General features: G+C 41.3%; 1 protein-coding gene across 2 annotated transcripts in view; it reads left to right on the top strand.

Annotated features, from left to right (window-relative positions):
* The window catches only part of FAM120A (family with sequence similarity 120A), a 141,332-nt gene that overhangs the window by 54,479 nt on the left and 74,070 nt on the right, over positions 1-12,783 (top strand). For both annotated transcript variants that reach the window (XM_037128695.2, XM_037128694.2), the window contains exons 4-5: positions 1,047-1,175; positions 1,925-2,021. In XM_037128695.2, coding sequence (XP_036984590.1) covers positions 1,047-1,175; positions 1,925-2,021 — 226 coding nt within the window. The remainder of the gene's footprint in view (positions 1-1,046; positions 1,176-1,924; positions 2,022-12,783) is intronic.

Below are 12,783 nucleotides of genomic sequence, written 5' to 3'. Positions count from 1 at the left end.
TTTTGTTGGTGGTGTCTCAAAACAACACAAATTTATTATCTTACAGTTCTAGAAGTCACAAATCCAAAATGGGTCTCACTGAACTAAATTCAAGGTGTCAGCAGGACCACGTTGCCTCTGGAGGCTCAGGGAGAATATTTCCTACCTTTTCTGTCTTGTAGAGGCCACCACACACTGTGGCTCTTTTTCCTCTGTCAAAGCGAGTAATGGCTGCTGAGTCCTCCTCACATTTCATCTCTGAAACCAGCTTTTCCGCTGCCCTTTCCACAGTAGAGGACCCCATAATGACATTGGGCCCATCTGAATAATTCAGGGTAACAGGCTTGGCCTGAGGTCAGCTGGATGCCATGAAACAGACCACATTCACGTGAGTGGCAGGCAGGCGTGCAGAGCTCTGGGGGCACAAAGCTGTTAGATCTTTTTGCCCTTTTTTTAACTTTATGCTTTTCATGACTAACTAGAAAATAAAGACATCATTTTGTGCTATCATTCAAATTTTTTTAGTTGCTGGAAACATTAGTACGTGATTCATCTTTGTTTCCAAGAACACAAGGGCATAGCTATAATTATATCTCTGTTTACTTATATTTTCCTGGTATCAACTATTCCAGGACGGTAAAATACTCCTATACTTTATTCCATATGTCTTTCATCAGGCATGTCCCTCAGCAGGAAGAGAGATAAGTTTCCCCCCTTGTCTTTCTGAAGTGGACTTGGGTGCTTGAAGAAAGGATGCATCTGTGGCCCATGGCTTCTCCATAGCTGTGTGCTGGCTGTTACGGGGCTCAGGGTCTCAGGCTTGGAACTGATCACGAGCAGGTCACAGACCTGGGCAGAGAAGTAATGAAAACCTGTTGGATGCTTCTTAACCTAACCAGGCTGTATTTTAACAACTGAAAGAGAGATCCACGACTTGAATCTCAGAGCACCAGATTCTTGGGCCCCAAAACTCACAGATAATAATTGGGCCCTCAGAAAGAAGCACTTGGAATTTCTGGGCCCTGTTTTTGGAATTAACACATCGACATATATGCTTGTTTTCTCAGGTCCGGGCCCACCAGCTGGTCTTGCCGCCATGTGATGTGGTGATCAAGGCTGTGGCTGACTACGTCCGCAACATCCAGGACACCTCGGACTTGGATGCCATAGCTAAAGATGTTTTCCAGCATTCTCAGGTAGAAATTCAGGTGCCTGGGTAGTACTGGACAGTGGCGTGTGCTAGGTTTAGAAGGGGCTTGAGAGGCATATGCCGGCTGGCCGTGACCAGGAGCACTTGCCCAGCTGACAGGCCTACATGCTGGCCCAGAGGGCTAGCACCTCACCTAGCTCCTCCAGCTTCCCTTCTGGCCTGAACAGAGGAGTAATTGAGGGAGGTGAGTGGTAATGTCTTTGTTGTTCCTGAAGTCTTCATCATGACTTCATAGGATTTCCACTAAGAAGACAGACACATCAAGTGTGGGTCAAGTAGAATTGTGAGTCTCTAACTTGTCCTTCCTTCAGGTGATGGTCAGGGGGTTCTTCTTCCCTTTGGGGAAAGTAAGGGATTTGAAGGGTCAGGATTAGTAAAAGAGGTAAAGTTTATGTGACTTCTCTCTGTTCTCTGAAGAATTAAAATAGGTGCTCTGCTTGCTAGACATGGAAAGTAAAACCTTTTCTGGCAGTACCAGGGAACTGGCTAAGGAGAAGTTGGAGAAGTTGAGGGCTACATCCTGGAACCGAGGTCTCTTGATTGCCGCTTCAGATTTTGTGTTAACTGCCGTGCTGTCTTGATTATGCTTGAAGATTTTTAATATCATTCTAAACTCTTATCGAGCTTGGAAGTCTACAGATTATTTATATATATATATACTGAATTATAAAAATATGTTGAAACACATGACCGGTGACATGCTAATTTACAAAGGTTTTCCTATGTTTATTTCAGTCTAGAACAGATGACAAAGTTATTCGATTTAAGAGAGCAATTGGATATTATTCAGCAACTAGTAAGCCTGTGGCATTTCACCCACAACACTACGTAGGTAAGTAAGTCAAGGCCTCTGTGATGCACGCTGACCATGCTGTAACCAAGGAGATTAAATATTTACCTGATAACCTTGTAGGCTTCTTCTTCCAGAGGAGGTTTCTTCAGTTATACAGATAAGTATAGCAGAACCTCCTGGGCAGATTCATTAGTAATTCCTGAAAATACTGAGGAACGAAAGAAAACTTAAGACACTTGATGAAAGTAGAGGAGAAAAGTAAGGCCATGAGGACAAAGGTCGTAGATGGTGGTGATGATGAAGTCTCTGTGTCCCTGAGGTATCCTGTTGCAGAATATGCTGAGGACATAGAAGACCCTCCAGATCTATAAATGCTTTCACGAATGTATGAATGTGTGTTTCCTCTTTTGTTGCCTTTATTTTTTTTGCAAAAGACTGAATTTAACTCAGATTTGAAATTGCAGAATAAAAACAGTTATAAACTGTTTGCCTGAAGCTTGCTTGGTAGTGATTATCTCCTGAAAGGCTGTAAAATACTAGCCTCCTTCTGAGTCAGATTGTCTTTCTTTGGGGTACAAAGCAGGAAAGCTATGAGAAATCATGCTGTCAGTTATTCCAGTGTTACTTATTTCATATATGAGAGGTAGCATGTTTCTGAAAATCAGAGGAATTAGACTTTTTTACTGGTTTCAGAAGATTAATCCCAGTGTTGAAAAATGTCTTTAATACTCGTCCTTTACATTCATTCACTTGTTCAGACACAGTGCTAATGTGTGCTGTGTACAAGGTGGGCACAGAGATAAAAAGAAAGTGCTGGTTGTTGATGGCTGTGTCTACGGGTGGGTGATGGACTAGTGAGTATCAGTGGTCCTCATGCCATGGGACCAAGGAGGGTGGGGGCAGTGGGGGCAGGTCATGTCCTCTGCTGGCTCAGCCCCTTGTTGAGACCGTGGTTGTCACAGAGGCCTCCTTATGATACAGGTTTTGCTGTTCTGTTGCCTGCCCCTACCACCACCATTTTCTTTCTGGCAGTCAGAGTAGTGTTTAAAAATGTGTGGGTCCCTGCCACTCCCATCTCATTTGGAACCAGCTCCTAGCTGCCTGCCTGCTTCCTTATAGTCTGACTCCTGTTGCACGCTTCCTCTCACTCTCCAGACCCTGGCTTCATTCCTGCTTGGAATGTGTCACACTGGCTCAGGCCAAGGGTCTTCTGCACCAGCTGTGGGCCTAGAGCTCTTTGGACATTCCAGTTTCTAGGCTTCACTGTCACTTCTCTGGGGTCTTTTGTCTATATCAGTCCACCAGGCCATCATCATATCACTTATCTTTAATTCTCTTTACACTTTCTCACACCTACCTTCCAACCCCAAGAATGTCAAGCCTGGGGAGCCAGGACCTCACCTGCCACCTTCACTCTTGTACCTGCAGTGGGCAAGTATTTGACTGAATGACTTAATTCGTGAAAATTTGTTGAATAAGGAGAGTGAAATGATTTGATGTGATTCATGAATACCCTTGGAAAGGGAGACAGAGGGTATTGGAAGGAAGGAGACTTGATACCACGTATTACTTTACTTTGGTTAAGGAAGGACATGATGGGACAGATACCATGATGGTGTTTAGGTTTTATTCCTGGCACAGGGAATGTCCAGTAGCTGCAGGTGAGACAGGTGAGAGACTGGGTTCTAAGGCTGTGGGCATCCTGATTCCTATGTGACTATGAAAAGAGAAACTATATATATAGTGCTTTCATGAATGCTTATTACATAGAAGGTACTGTCACTGTTTTAGGAAGAACAGCTGGAAAAGGCAGTGAATGATTAATGTTGAATGAATGATAAGAAACCCTGAAAGGAGCAGCTCATAGGACATACTTTGCACTTCCTGTATTTAAGTGATATCTGGTCCTCCTGTGACAGTTGTGGTTTAAACAATCATTGTTGTGTACCTGAGACTTGAACGTTTATTCAAGAGGAAGAGGGCATTAGTGTATAGAGTGCATTCATATTTTATTAGATCATGAAACAATGTGTTTTATTAATGAAGTGGACACTCCTGAATTTTCACGTTCACTTTTCAGTGTTTTGTGGAAAACAGCAGTCTAATGGGTAAAGAATTTGGGATGTTTAGAGTGACATTTTGAGGGAGGTTAATATAGGCAATAAGACCTGTAAATCCTTCTATAAACATTTTCTTTTTCTTTCTTTTTTCCAAAGTATATTTTGTTGGTTACACTATTACAGTGGTGCCATTTTTTTCTGCTCTTTATCCCGCCTCTGCCCTGCACCCATCTCCCAACAGCATTCCCAACACTTCTTAGTTTTGTGTCCATGAGTCGTACATATAAGTTCTTTGACTTTTCCATTTCCCATACAGTTCTTAACTCCCCCTATCTATTTTGTACCTACCATTTATGCTTTTTATTCTTTGTACCTTTTCCCCCATTCTCCTCCCGCTCCCTCCCCACTGACACCCTCCATGTAAAGTCCATTTCTTTGATTCCGTTCCTGTTGCAGATATTTGCTTAGTTTGTTTCTGTCTTTATTTATTTTAGGTTCGGTTGTTGATAGTTATGAGTTTGTTGTCATTTCTCTGTTCATATTTTTGATTGTCTTCTTTTTCTTAGACAAGTCTCTTTAACATTTCATATAATAATAAGGGCTTGGTGATAATCAGCTCATTTAACTTGACCTTATCTAGGTCAAGGAAGAGCACTGTATCTGCCCTTCTGTTCTAAATGATAGTTTTACTGGCTTGAGTAAATTTTGGATGTAGGTCCTTGCCTTTCAGGGCTTGGAATACTTCTTTCCAGCCCTTTTTTGCCTATAAGGTTTCTTTTGAGAAATCAGCTGATAGCCTTATGGGAATTCCTTTGTAGGTAGGTGTCTCCATTTCTCATGCTAGATTCTCCCCTTATCTTTAATTTTGGGTAATGTAATTGTGATGTGCCTTCGTGTGTGCTTCCTTGGGTCCAACTTCTTTGGGACTCTGGGCTTTCTGGACTTCCTGGAAGTCTATTCCCTTTGCCAGATTGGGGAAGTTCTCCATTATTTTTCCCAGTAAGTTTTCAAATTCTTACTCTTTCTCTTCTTCTGGCATCCCCTATGATTCAGTGTCGGAATGTTTAAAGTTGTCCCAGAGGTTCCTAAGCCTCTAATTTTTTTGAATTTTTGTTTCTTCATTCAGTTCTGGTTGAATGTTTCTTCCCTCTGCTCCAAATCATTGATTTGAGTCCCAGTTTCTTTCCTGTTACTGTTTGTTTCCAGTATATCTTCCTTTATTTCACTTTGCATAGACTTCACTTCTTCCTGTATTTTGCGACCATATTCAACCATTTCTGTGAGCACCCTGATTACCACTGTTTTGAACTCTGCATCTGATAGGTTGGCTATCTTTTTGTAGCTTTGTTCTTTTTTTTTTTTTTTTTAAGTTTTGATCTGTTCTTTTATTTGGGCGATATTTCTTTGTCTCAGCTCTCTGGTTATGTGGTAAGGGATGGAGCCTTAGATACCTGCCAGGGCAGGGCATGTTGCTGCTTTGTGGTGCTACACATTGGGGAGGGATTAGAGAGGGAATAATACCTCTTGCTCAGCCCTTACCCTGGTTTCAAGTAATTTCCCTGCTACCCACAATCAAATTGGGCCCTTCTGGTGCTGATTCCCAGTTGAGTGGGTTTGTGTACATTCTAGGACCCTGTGGTTCTTTCCAGTGAACTCTCCTGTGAGCTGGGAGTTTCTCCTGCTACTGCAACCCCCACAGGTTTTATAGCCAGAGGTTTTGAAGCTTTCTTTTCCTGCACTAGAACCCTGGGTTCTGCATTCTGTGTTCGTTCCCAAGTTGTTCCTCCTGGTTTATGCACAGGCAAATGTGGGACCATCCGGTCTGCGAGCCTCCTCCTTTCCTGCCTGGTCCAACAGCCGTTGCCTTGCCACATGCCCTCTCCACTCCAGCTGCCTGTCTCCCCCACTCATACCAGTCTGAATGAATGTTTTGTGGTTGTTGGACTTCCATAGTGTTCAATTTTTCTGGCAGATCTGGTTATTTGGGGGGGGGGTGTTGTTTTTAATTTTTTAAAATTGTTCAGGTACAGTTTTCTGTAATTTTTGTTTTTAAACTTGTCCTTAATTTTGTTGTACAAGGAGACAAAGGGTATATATATACCTATGTCTCCACCTTGGCCGGAAGTCTCACAAAGCACCAGCACAGAAGCACAAAAGTAGGAAGTGTGGGGAAGAGTTCAGGGTGGCCTGTGTGTGGTCTGGAATGTCAGAATGAGATTGGAGAGACGTTGGTGCAAGATTTGGAGGGTACGTTTACATGAAGTTACTTACACACAATTTGGAGTCAGCAGAGAGGGATCGTGTAAAAATCACTTTTGTTGTTTTTCTTCTGATAAGTATAGATAGAAACAAAAGTAGTCTGGAGATGTAGCACTCATTGGTTTTTGCCTTTATGTGCTAATGAGGTCCCACTGTGAAACTAAGTGGACAGTAGGGACTGAAATGGAAATTGAGAGTCAAGAAACAACATTGGAATGGGGGAAATGCTTTCTTGGTATTTCGAGTTACACCCAAGATACATAGTGCATAAAAATATTATCAGTAGTAGAGGCCATCAGTAGTCTTTGCCCAGTGTAGTCCATTATATATTTTTTAAAAATTTGATGTACTTATTTTTTAAGAGAGGGGAAGGGGGTGAGAAAGAGAGAAAAACATCAATGTGTGGTTGCCTGTCATGTGCCTTCTACTGGGGACTTGGTGCACAACCCAGGCATGTGCCCTGACTGGGAATCAATCTGGTGACCCTTTGGTTTGCCAGCCAGTGCTCAATCCGCTGAGCCACACCAGCTAGGGCTATAGTCCATTATATTATTTTACAGAAGAAAGCATTCAGAATTTTGAACAACCAGTATTGGAACATTACTTTCCTGTTCATTATAATCTGTATTAATAGAATTGGAATATTTAGGAAATTGGAATATTATAGTGTTTTAAAGAAATTTTAAAGAATCATACTATAAGCTTTAAAGTTTGACTAAACAGGAATAAAAGTTGGGAGAGCTGACTATACCCAGAGTTTTCTAAACTTGTCCGGAATTTTAGGTTGTACCCTAGAACTGCTATATCAGAGTCATATTCAGATAAGCCTCAGAATTCTATATTTTCTAAAGAAAAGCCTTCTTGGCCTTCTGGGCTGGATTGCTCTTGGGGAGTGACTGCTTTGTCTTCATGATTTCCTTCTGAGCCTGTAGTCCTCTGCAACACTGAGAAAACCTCAAATCTCGGGGCAGAGGTGCGTGGTAGGGTGGAAGTGGAGACGAGTGGGCTTAAATAAATGAATATGGAAAAAAGAAAAATACATTACAATTTAAAAATACATTACAATTTAACAAAAAATAGGAGATGTCTACATAGTTATCTGTCTGGTGGTGTGGAATTTACAGAGGGAAACACAAAGGTTCCCGGTCCCATTGTTATGAGACTTAATCTGCACAGTGTGTAGTCCTTTTCAGGGTGAAAAGAATGTTTCAATCCATGCTGTGTGAGAAACGCTAACTGGAGGTCTAGATTATAATTTTGTTTATTCCATCACAGCACTTAACATCCATCTCATCTCACCAGAGAATCTCTAGTCTAAATGAAAGCACAAATAATATATTTCAAAATTGATCTGTTAGCAGTGTTTGGTTTCCCGGTAGAGTCAGTAGTTCTCAAATCCTAGCTGTGCTTCAGAATCATTGGAAGAATTGTAAAAATAACAGATGCTAGAGGCTACCTCAGGTCTACGGAATGCAGGCACAAGCTAATCCTACTATATTTGTAAAAAGCTGTCCACTTGAAAATAAGGTCCAGTGAATCTGAAAAAACATGTACAGTGGCTTCCTGGCCTTTCTCAGTGGAAAGGAGATGAACTCCCACTATTTATTTAATTGAATGGCCAAAATCTGAAACATGGACACCACCAAATGCTGATAAGGTTATGGAGCACAAGGAACTCTTGTTCATTGCTGGTGGGAATGTAAAATGGTACAGCCAACTGGAACACAATTTGACAATTTCTTTTAAAACCAAACATACTTTTTCCGTAGGATCTAGTAATTATGTTCCTTGGTATTTATCCAAAGGAGTTGAAAACTTAAGACCACATAAAAACCTGCACACAGATATTTAGAGCAGTTTTATTCATGGTTGCCAAAACTCGGAAGCAACCAAGATGTCCTTCTGTAGGTGAATGGATTCGTAAACCGTGGTATGTCCGGATAGTGGAATATTGTTCAACACAAAAAAGAAATTAGCTGTCAAGCCATGAAAAGACATGGAGTAAGCTTCAATGCAATTACTAAGTTAAAGAAACCAGTCTGGAAAGGCTACTGTATGATTGCAGTCATAGGACATTCTGGAAATGGAAAACTATGAAGAAAGTAAAAACATCAGGGGTTGCCAAGGCTTAAAGGGAGGGAGGGCCCTGGCTTGTGTAGCTCAGTGGATTGAGCGTGGGCCTGCGAACCAGAGGATCACAGTTCAATGGGTTGCCGGCCAGTTCCCAGCAGGGGACTCATGAGAAGTAGCCATACATTGATATTTCTCTCCCTCTCTCCTTCCCTTCCCCTTTAAAGATAAATAAATAAACTATTTTAAAAAATAATAAAGGGGAAGGAGAGATGAATTGGAGGAACACAGTATTTTTAGGATAGTAAAACTGTTTCATAATATAATATGATAAAGTAAATACATAATCTATGTAAATTTGTCCAAACTTATAGAATGCACAGCACTGAGTGAACTCTAATATAAACTATGGGCTTTAGTTAATAATAATGTATTGATACTGGCTTATCAGTTATAACAAATGTACTAAAATAATTCAAGTTGTACTTCCTGCCAAATTTTCTGTAAACTAAAACCGATTTTAAAAAAAGTCAGTTAATTAAACAAAGAAAGAGTACATAAGCTCCTTAATGTGTTCAGTTAGTTAGTTCATGGCAGGCACTGTGCTGGACAGTGTGATACACCAGACAGATGTTGTCCTTACCCTTGTAGAGTCATGAGAAGAGACAGGAACGTGAAAAGGAAGACCAGCCCCATTACCTAATTAGAGTTTGTTTCTGATTATAGTTTGGGGCGAGGTTTGGAGGTAGGGTAGAAATTTTGCAAGGCGACAATAGGGAGGAAATATATGCTAAGGAGATAGCATGCGCAGAGGTGTTGAGGTGAGAGGACAGGGTATGGAAGAAACAGAAGAATGTGATTGGAGCACTGGAAGCAGGGAAAAGTGGTCAGGAGATGCTTGTTAGTCTGGGTTCAGTGACCATGCATAGCCTTAGGGTTTTAGACTTATAGGACCACCTAAGTCATTGACGGATTTTTCATTAGAAAAACATAAGTTATTTTGAAACTATCATACACACAATATATTTATACAGGAAATAAAAATCAGAGGAACATTAACTAATACCACAGCCCTGTCCCCAATCTCTCACTTCCACATTCCTCATCCAGAACTGTGAATTTTGTAGTATTTGTCTCCTTGCTTGTTTCTATTGTGTTTCCTCCCCAAGTACTAATTGAAGCTGTGCAAGTAGGTGGGCTTCCCTGGGGAGGTTTTTTATGGAAGGCAAATTCTGTGGAGACATCCTGAAACAGACACCTCACATGGGGCAGAGGAGGTAGAGCAATGTGGCCAGAAGAGGAATCCTTGCAAGAACAGTTGTCAGTGAGGAGGAGTCTTCTGAGTACTCAAAGCTCCCAAAAGAGGTTTTAACTTTGTAACTCCTTCTGTACTGAAGGACATGAAAAAGGGCAGGATGAGTGGCCCACACCAGTCCACCAACTCTACCCATGATCCTTTCCATAAAGGGCAGGGCTTGACGTGGTAGGGGGGATTGAACAGGCTTAACTAGTTACGATAAAAGCCAAGGGAGGCTGCTAGGCAGCAGGACTCCGTGGCAAACAGAAAGAATTGTGCAAAGAGGACCATATTGAAATAGGAGCTATTGCCACTGGGCAAAGAACAGACTACATAGTGACCATAAAGAAAGGCCCTCTGGCTTTCACAACTGCTAAGATACTGGCAGGGGTACCCCACATCCTGACAGGCCCCCATGGCTGGCCATGCTTTACCAGACCAAGTTAGAGGATGCCAGTTCACAAAATGCCAAACATTGGTGATTGATGTACAAAGAACAGAAATGACTGCCGTCCTAACTACAGTGATGGGACCCTGACTCTCAGGGTCAAGGCTCAAAAAGGGTCCTGTGCAAATGGGAGTGAGAGACTAGGGCTAGTCAGTGGGCTCTCATCTGGGCCCTTGCTTTGCTGAAGGGTGTGGCTTTCTGGTGACTGAGAAGGTGGATTCTTATAGCTGCACAGTCTGCATATCTGGTACTCACCAGACTATCCATCAACTGTCATTGTTAATAGTCTTCTTGAAAGTAAGGCTAACCTGCCAACAACATGTCCTACCATAATGTAAGGCAATGACTAGGACACATCACTCCTGAACGAGAAGACAGTCTGTGAAGAATGGTGTGGCACCTATGGGGCTTCCTCTTTGGGAAACCAGGTTGCCTAGTTGGGACCATGATGGGACATGTACAGAATCCACAGTGTGACCTGCTGAGAATAGAAGGCAGTGACTTGTACACATGTTTCAGGGTATGGGTAGGGTACATGTGAGCTGGAGTGAGAGAGAATGTAACTGCCCATGCTGCTTCTGCAGCTCAAACTGACTGTGAGCCAACTGACCCTCAGGATCTCATCCACTTGCCCCTTGCTGATATAGCCAGGTTCACCATGTAGGGGCAGCACCGTGTGAGTCTGCACAATAACTTTCCCTGTTCCCACACAGCAATGTACTTTTGAGATTCCCCATAACATCATGTAGATTTGCTTTCTTATTTTCAAAACTTGCCTGATGTTCCACCCTGCAGATGTACTGTAATCTACTTACCCATGTCCTGTGGTCATTATCTAGAATATTTTCCTTTTGATTTTTCTATAGCATGTAAGAATTTTTTTTTACCAGGCATTCAATATTATACTGCTGATACACTTTACTAATAAGTTTTTGAAATTTAATTCTTTTAAAATTTATGTAATATTCAGTCATAGCTTTGCTAACTAATTAAACTCACCCATTCCAAGATTTTTACTTAATTTCTTAATTAAGAAAAGCTTTGTAACTGACAGTGACTAGAGAGGAGATGGGGAGGGATAATGGGGGAAAATAGGATAGGGCCATCAAAGAACATGTAAAAAAGACACATGGACAAAGCCAAAGAGGGTAGGTTCAAGGGTGGGAGACAGAGATGGGTGGGTGAAACTGGAGACAAATATACTTGAACAACAATAAAAATAAACAAATAAATAAAATGGCTACTCTAAGGAAACGCAGGGGAAAAAAAAGCTTTGTAACAGAGTACAAAAGATAGTATCACAAGCAGTAGTGTGTCCACTGAAAAGATTTAACAAATGTTTGTTTCACATCTTTCTTTAAAGAAATACATTAGGCTTTTCTAAATCACGTGTTTTCCCTCAAACAGGTTTTTATGTTTTCTAACTTCACAATATAGAATAAAGAGTGCTTTGACTTTTTTTGTAATTTTTTAATGAAGTGCTGTGTTGTTCATGTCATTCTACACTTGTTTTTTTCAAGATGTGTTCATGTTCATCTTTTTTCCATTTTTGTCTTTTTAAAACTAATGAAAATAATGTTGATGTCAGCCCTCAGGTACTGACAGGGTAGATTCTGCCAGAGGAAAGTGAAGATGTTATCATGTTGAGTAGAAGGACATGAAAAAGGGCGTGATAACATGATACCATCCTCTTCTTTTTCCCAGATCCCCAAGCAGATCATTTGGGGATTATTGGATTATCTCAGTCTGTTCCTATGACCTTTCATTCAGTTTTTAGTGAGTTTATTTTAGTTGATGTGGTATGAAATAATATAGACTGCCTGGTCTTGTGGCTTTTTGAAAGGTTTTTTTTTAAGCCTAAAAATTAGTCATTTTGGAAGAAGTGAAAATAAAAGGTATATCCTCCTTTCAGCTGCTCTGTGTTTTAAAAGGCTGCAAAGTGTCTTCCTGAGCGGAAGAATGTTGATTCAACTCACCAGTGACTTCCACATAGATTGTTGTTTTGTGTTGTGCTTTTCTGAAATACAGAGATTGACAGAAACAGATTTATCCTGTTTTATCATAGACTTAGGAAACCATGTAGGTGGCTAAACAAGAGTTGTGTCCTTTTCTATTTTCTGGATCTATTCAGAGTAAGTGCAAGAATCCTTTGCCATTAAACACCTATGATTCAAACTCAGATTCAGTGAACCCTGGAATAGAAAGGATTTGGAAAAAATTTGGGATTAATCTATCACTACCCAGACTCTTGCTATTTCAAGATTCAGGCACTAAGTGGTCCTGTGAGGTTCACATGTGCGCTACCCAGACTCAGGGTCAGAAGATGCAAGGGGTGCTTATATGGCCATGGAATATCCCCGTGCCCACAGTCGAGCAGCCAAAGCAGCTGTTGTCATTGTCAACTCACCGTAGTTCTCAGAAAGTTCTTATTTACACAGATCTATAATGTTTTCCTGGATTAATTTTTCTCCCTGCTTGTCGTTCTTTCAGGTGTCACCTAGAATATGCCTGCTTGCTTTCTCATGATTTTACTTTTCTCAGCCTTGTAATGAGGCTTCCATTTTGAAGGTTTCTCTCTGGTCATTGGCCTAGGGCTCTTCTGGTGGGGCCTGGCTGGCACTGCAGTCCTGAATAGCTATCAGTTGCCTCAGCTCTGGGCTTCTGAGA

The sequence above is a fragment of the Artibeus jamaicensis genome, unplaced genomic scaffold, assembly GCF_021234435.1.
Source record: "Artibeus jamaicensis isolate MK-2021 breed Jamaican fruit bat unplaced genomic scaffold, CSHL_Jam_final scaffold_1964, whole genome shotgun sequence".
Taxonomy (NCBI): Eukaryota; Metazoa; Chordata; class Mammalia; order Chiroptera; family Phyllostomidae; genus Artibeus; species Artibeus jamaicensis.
Note: the sequence above shows the minus strand (reverse complement) of the source record. Positions and strands in the feature narration are given on the sequence as shown.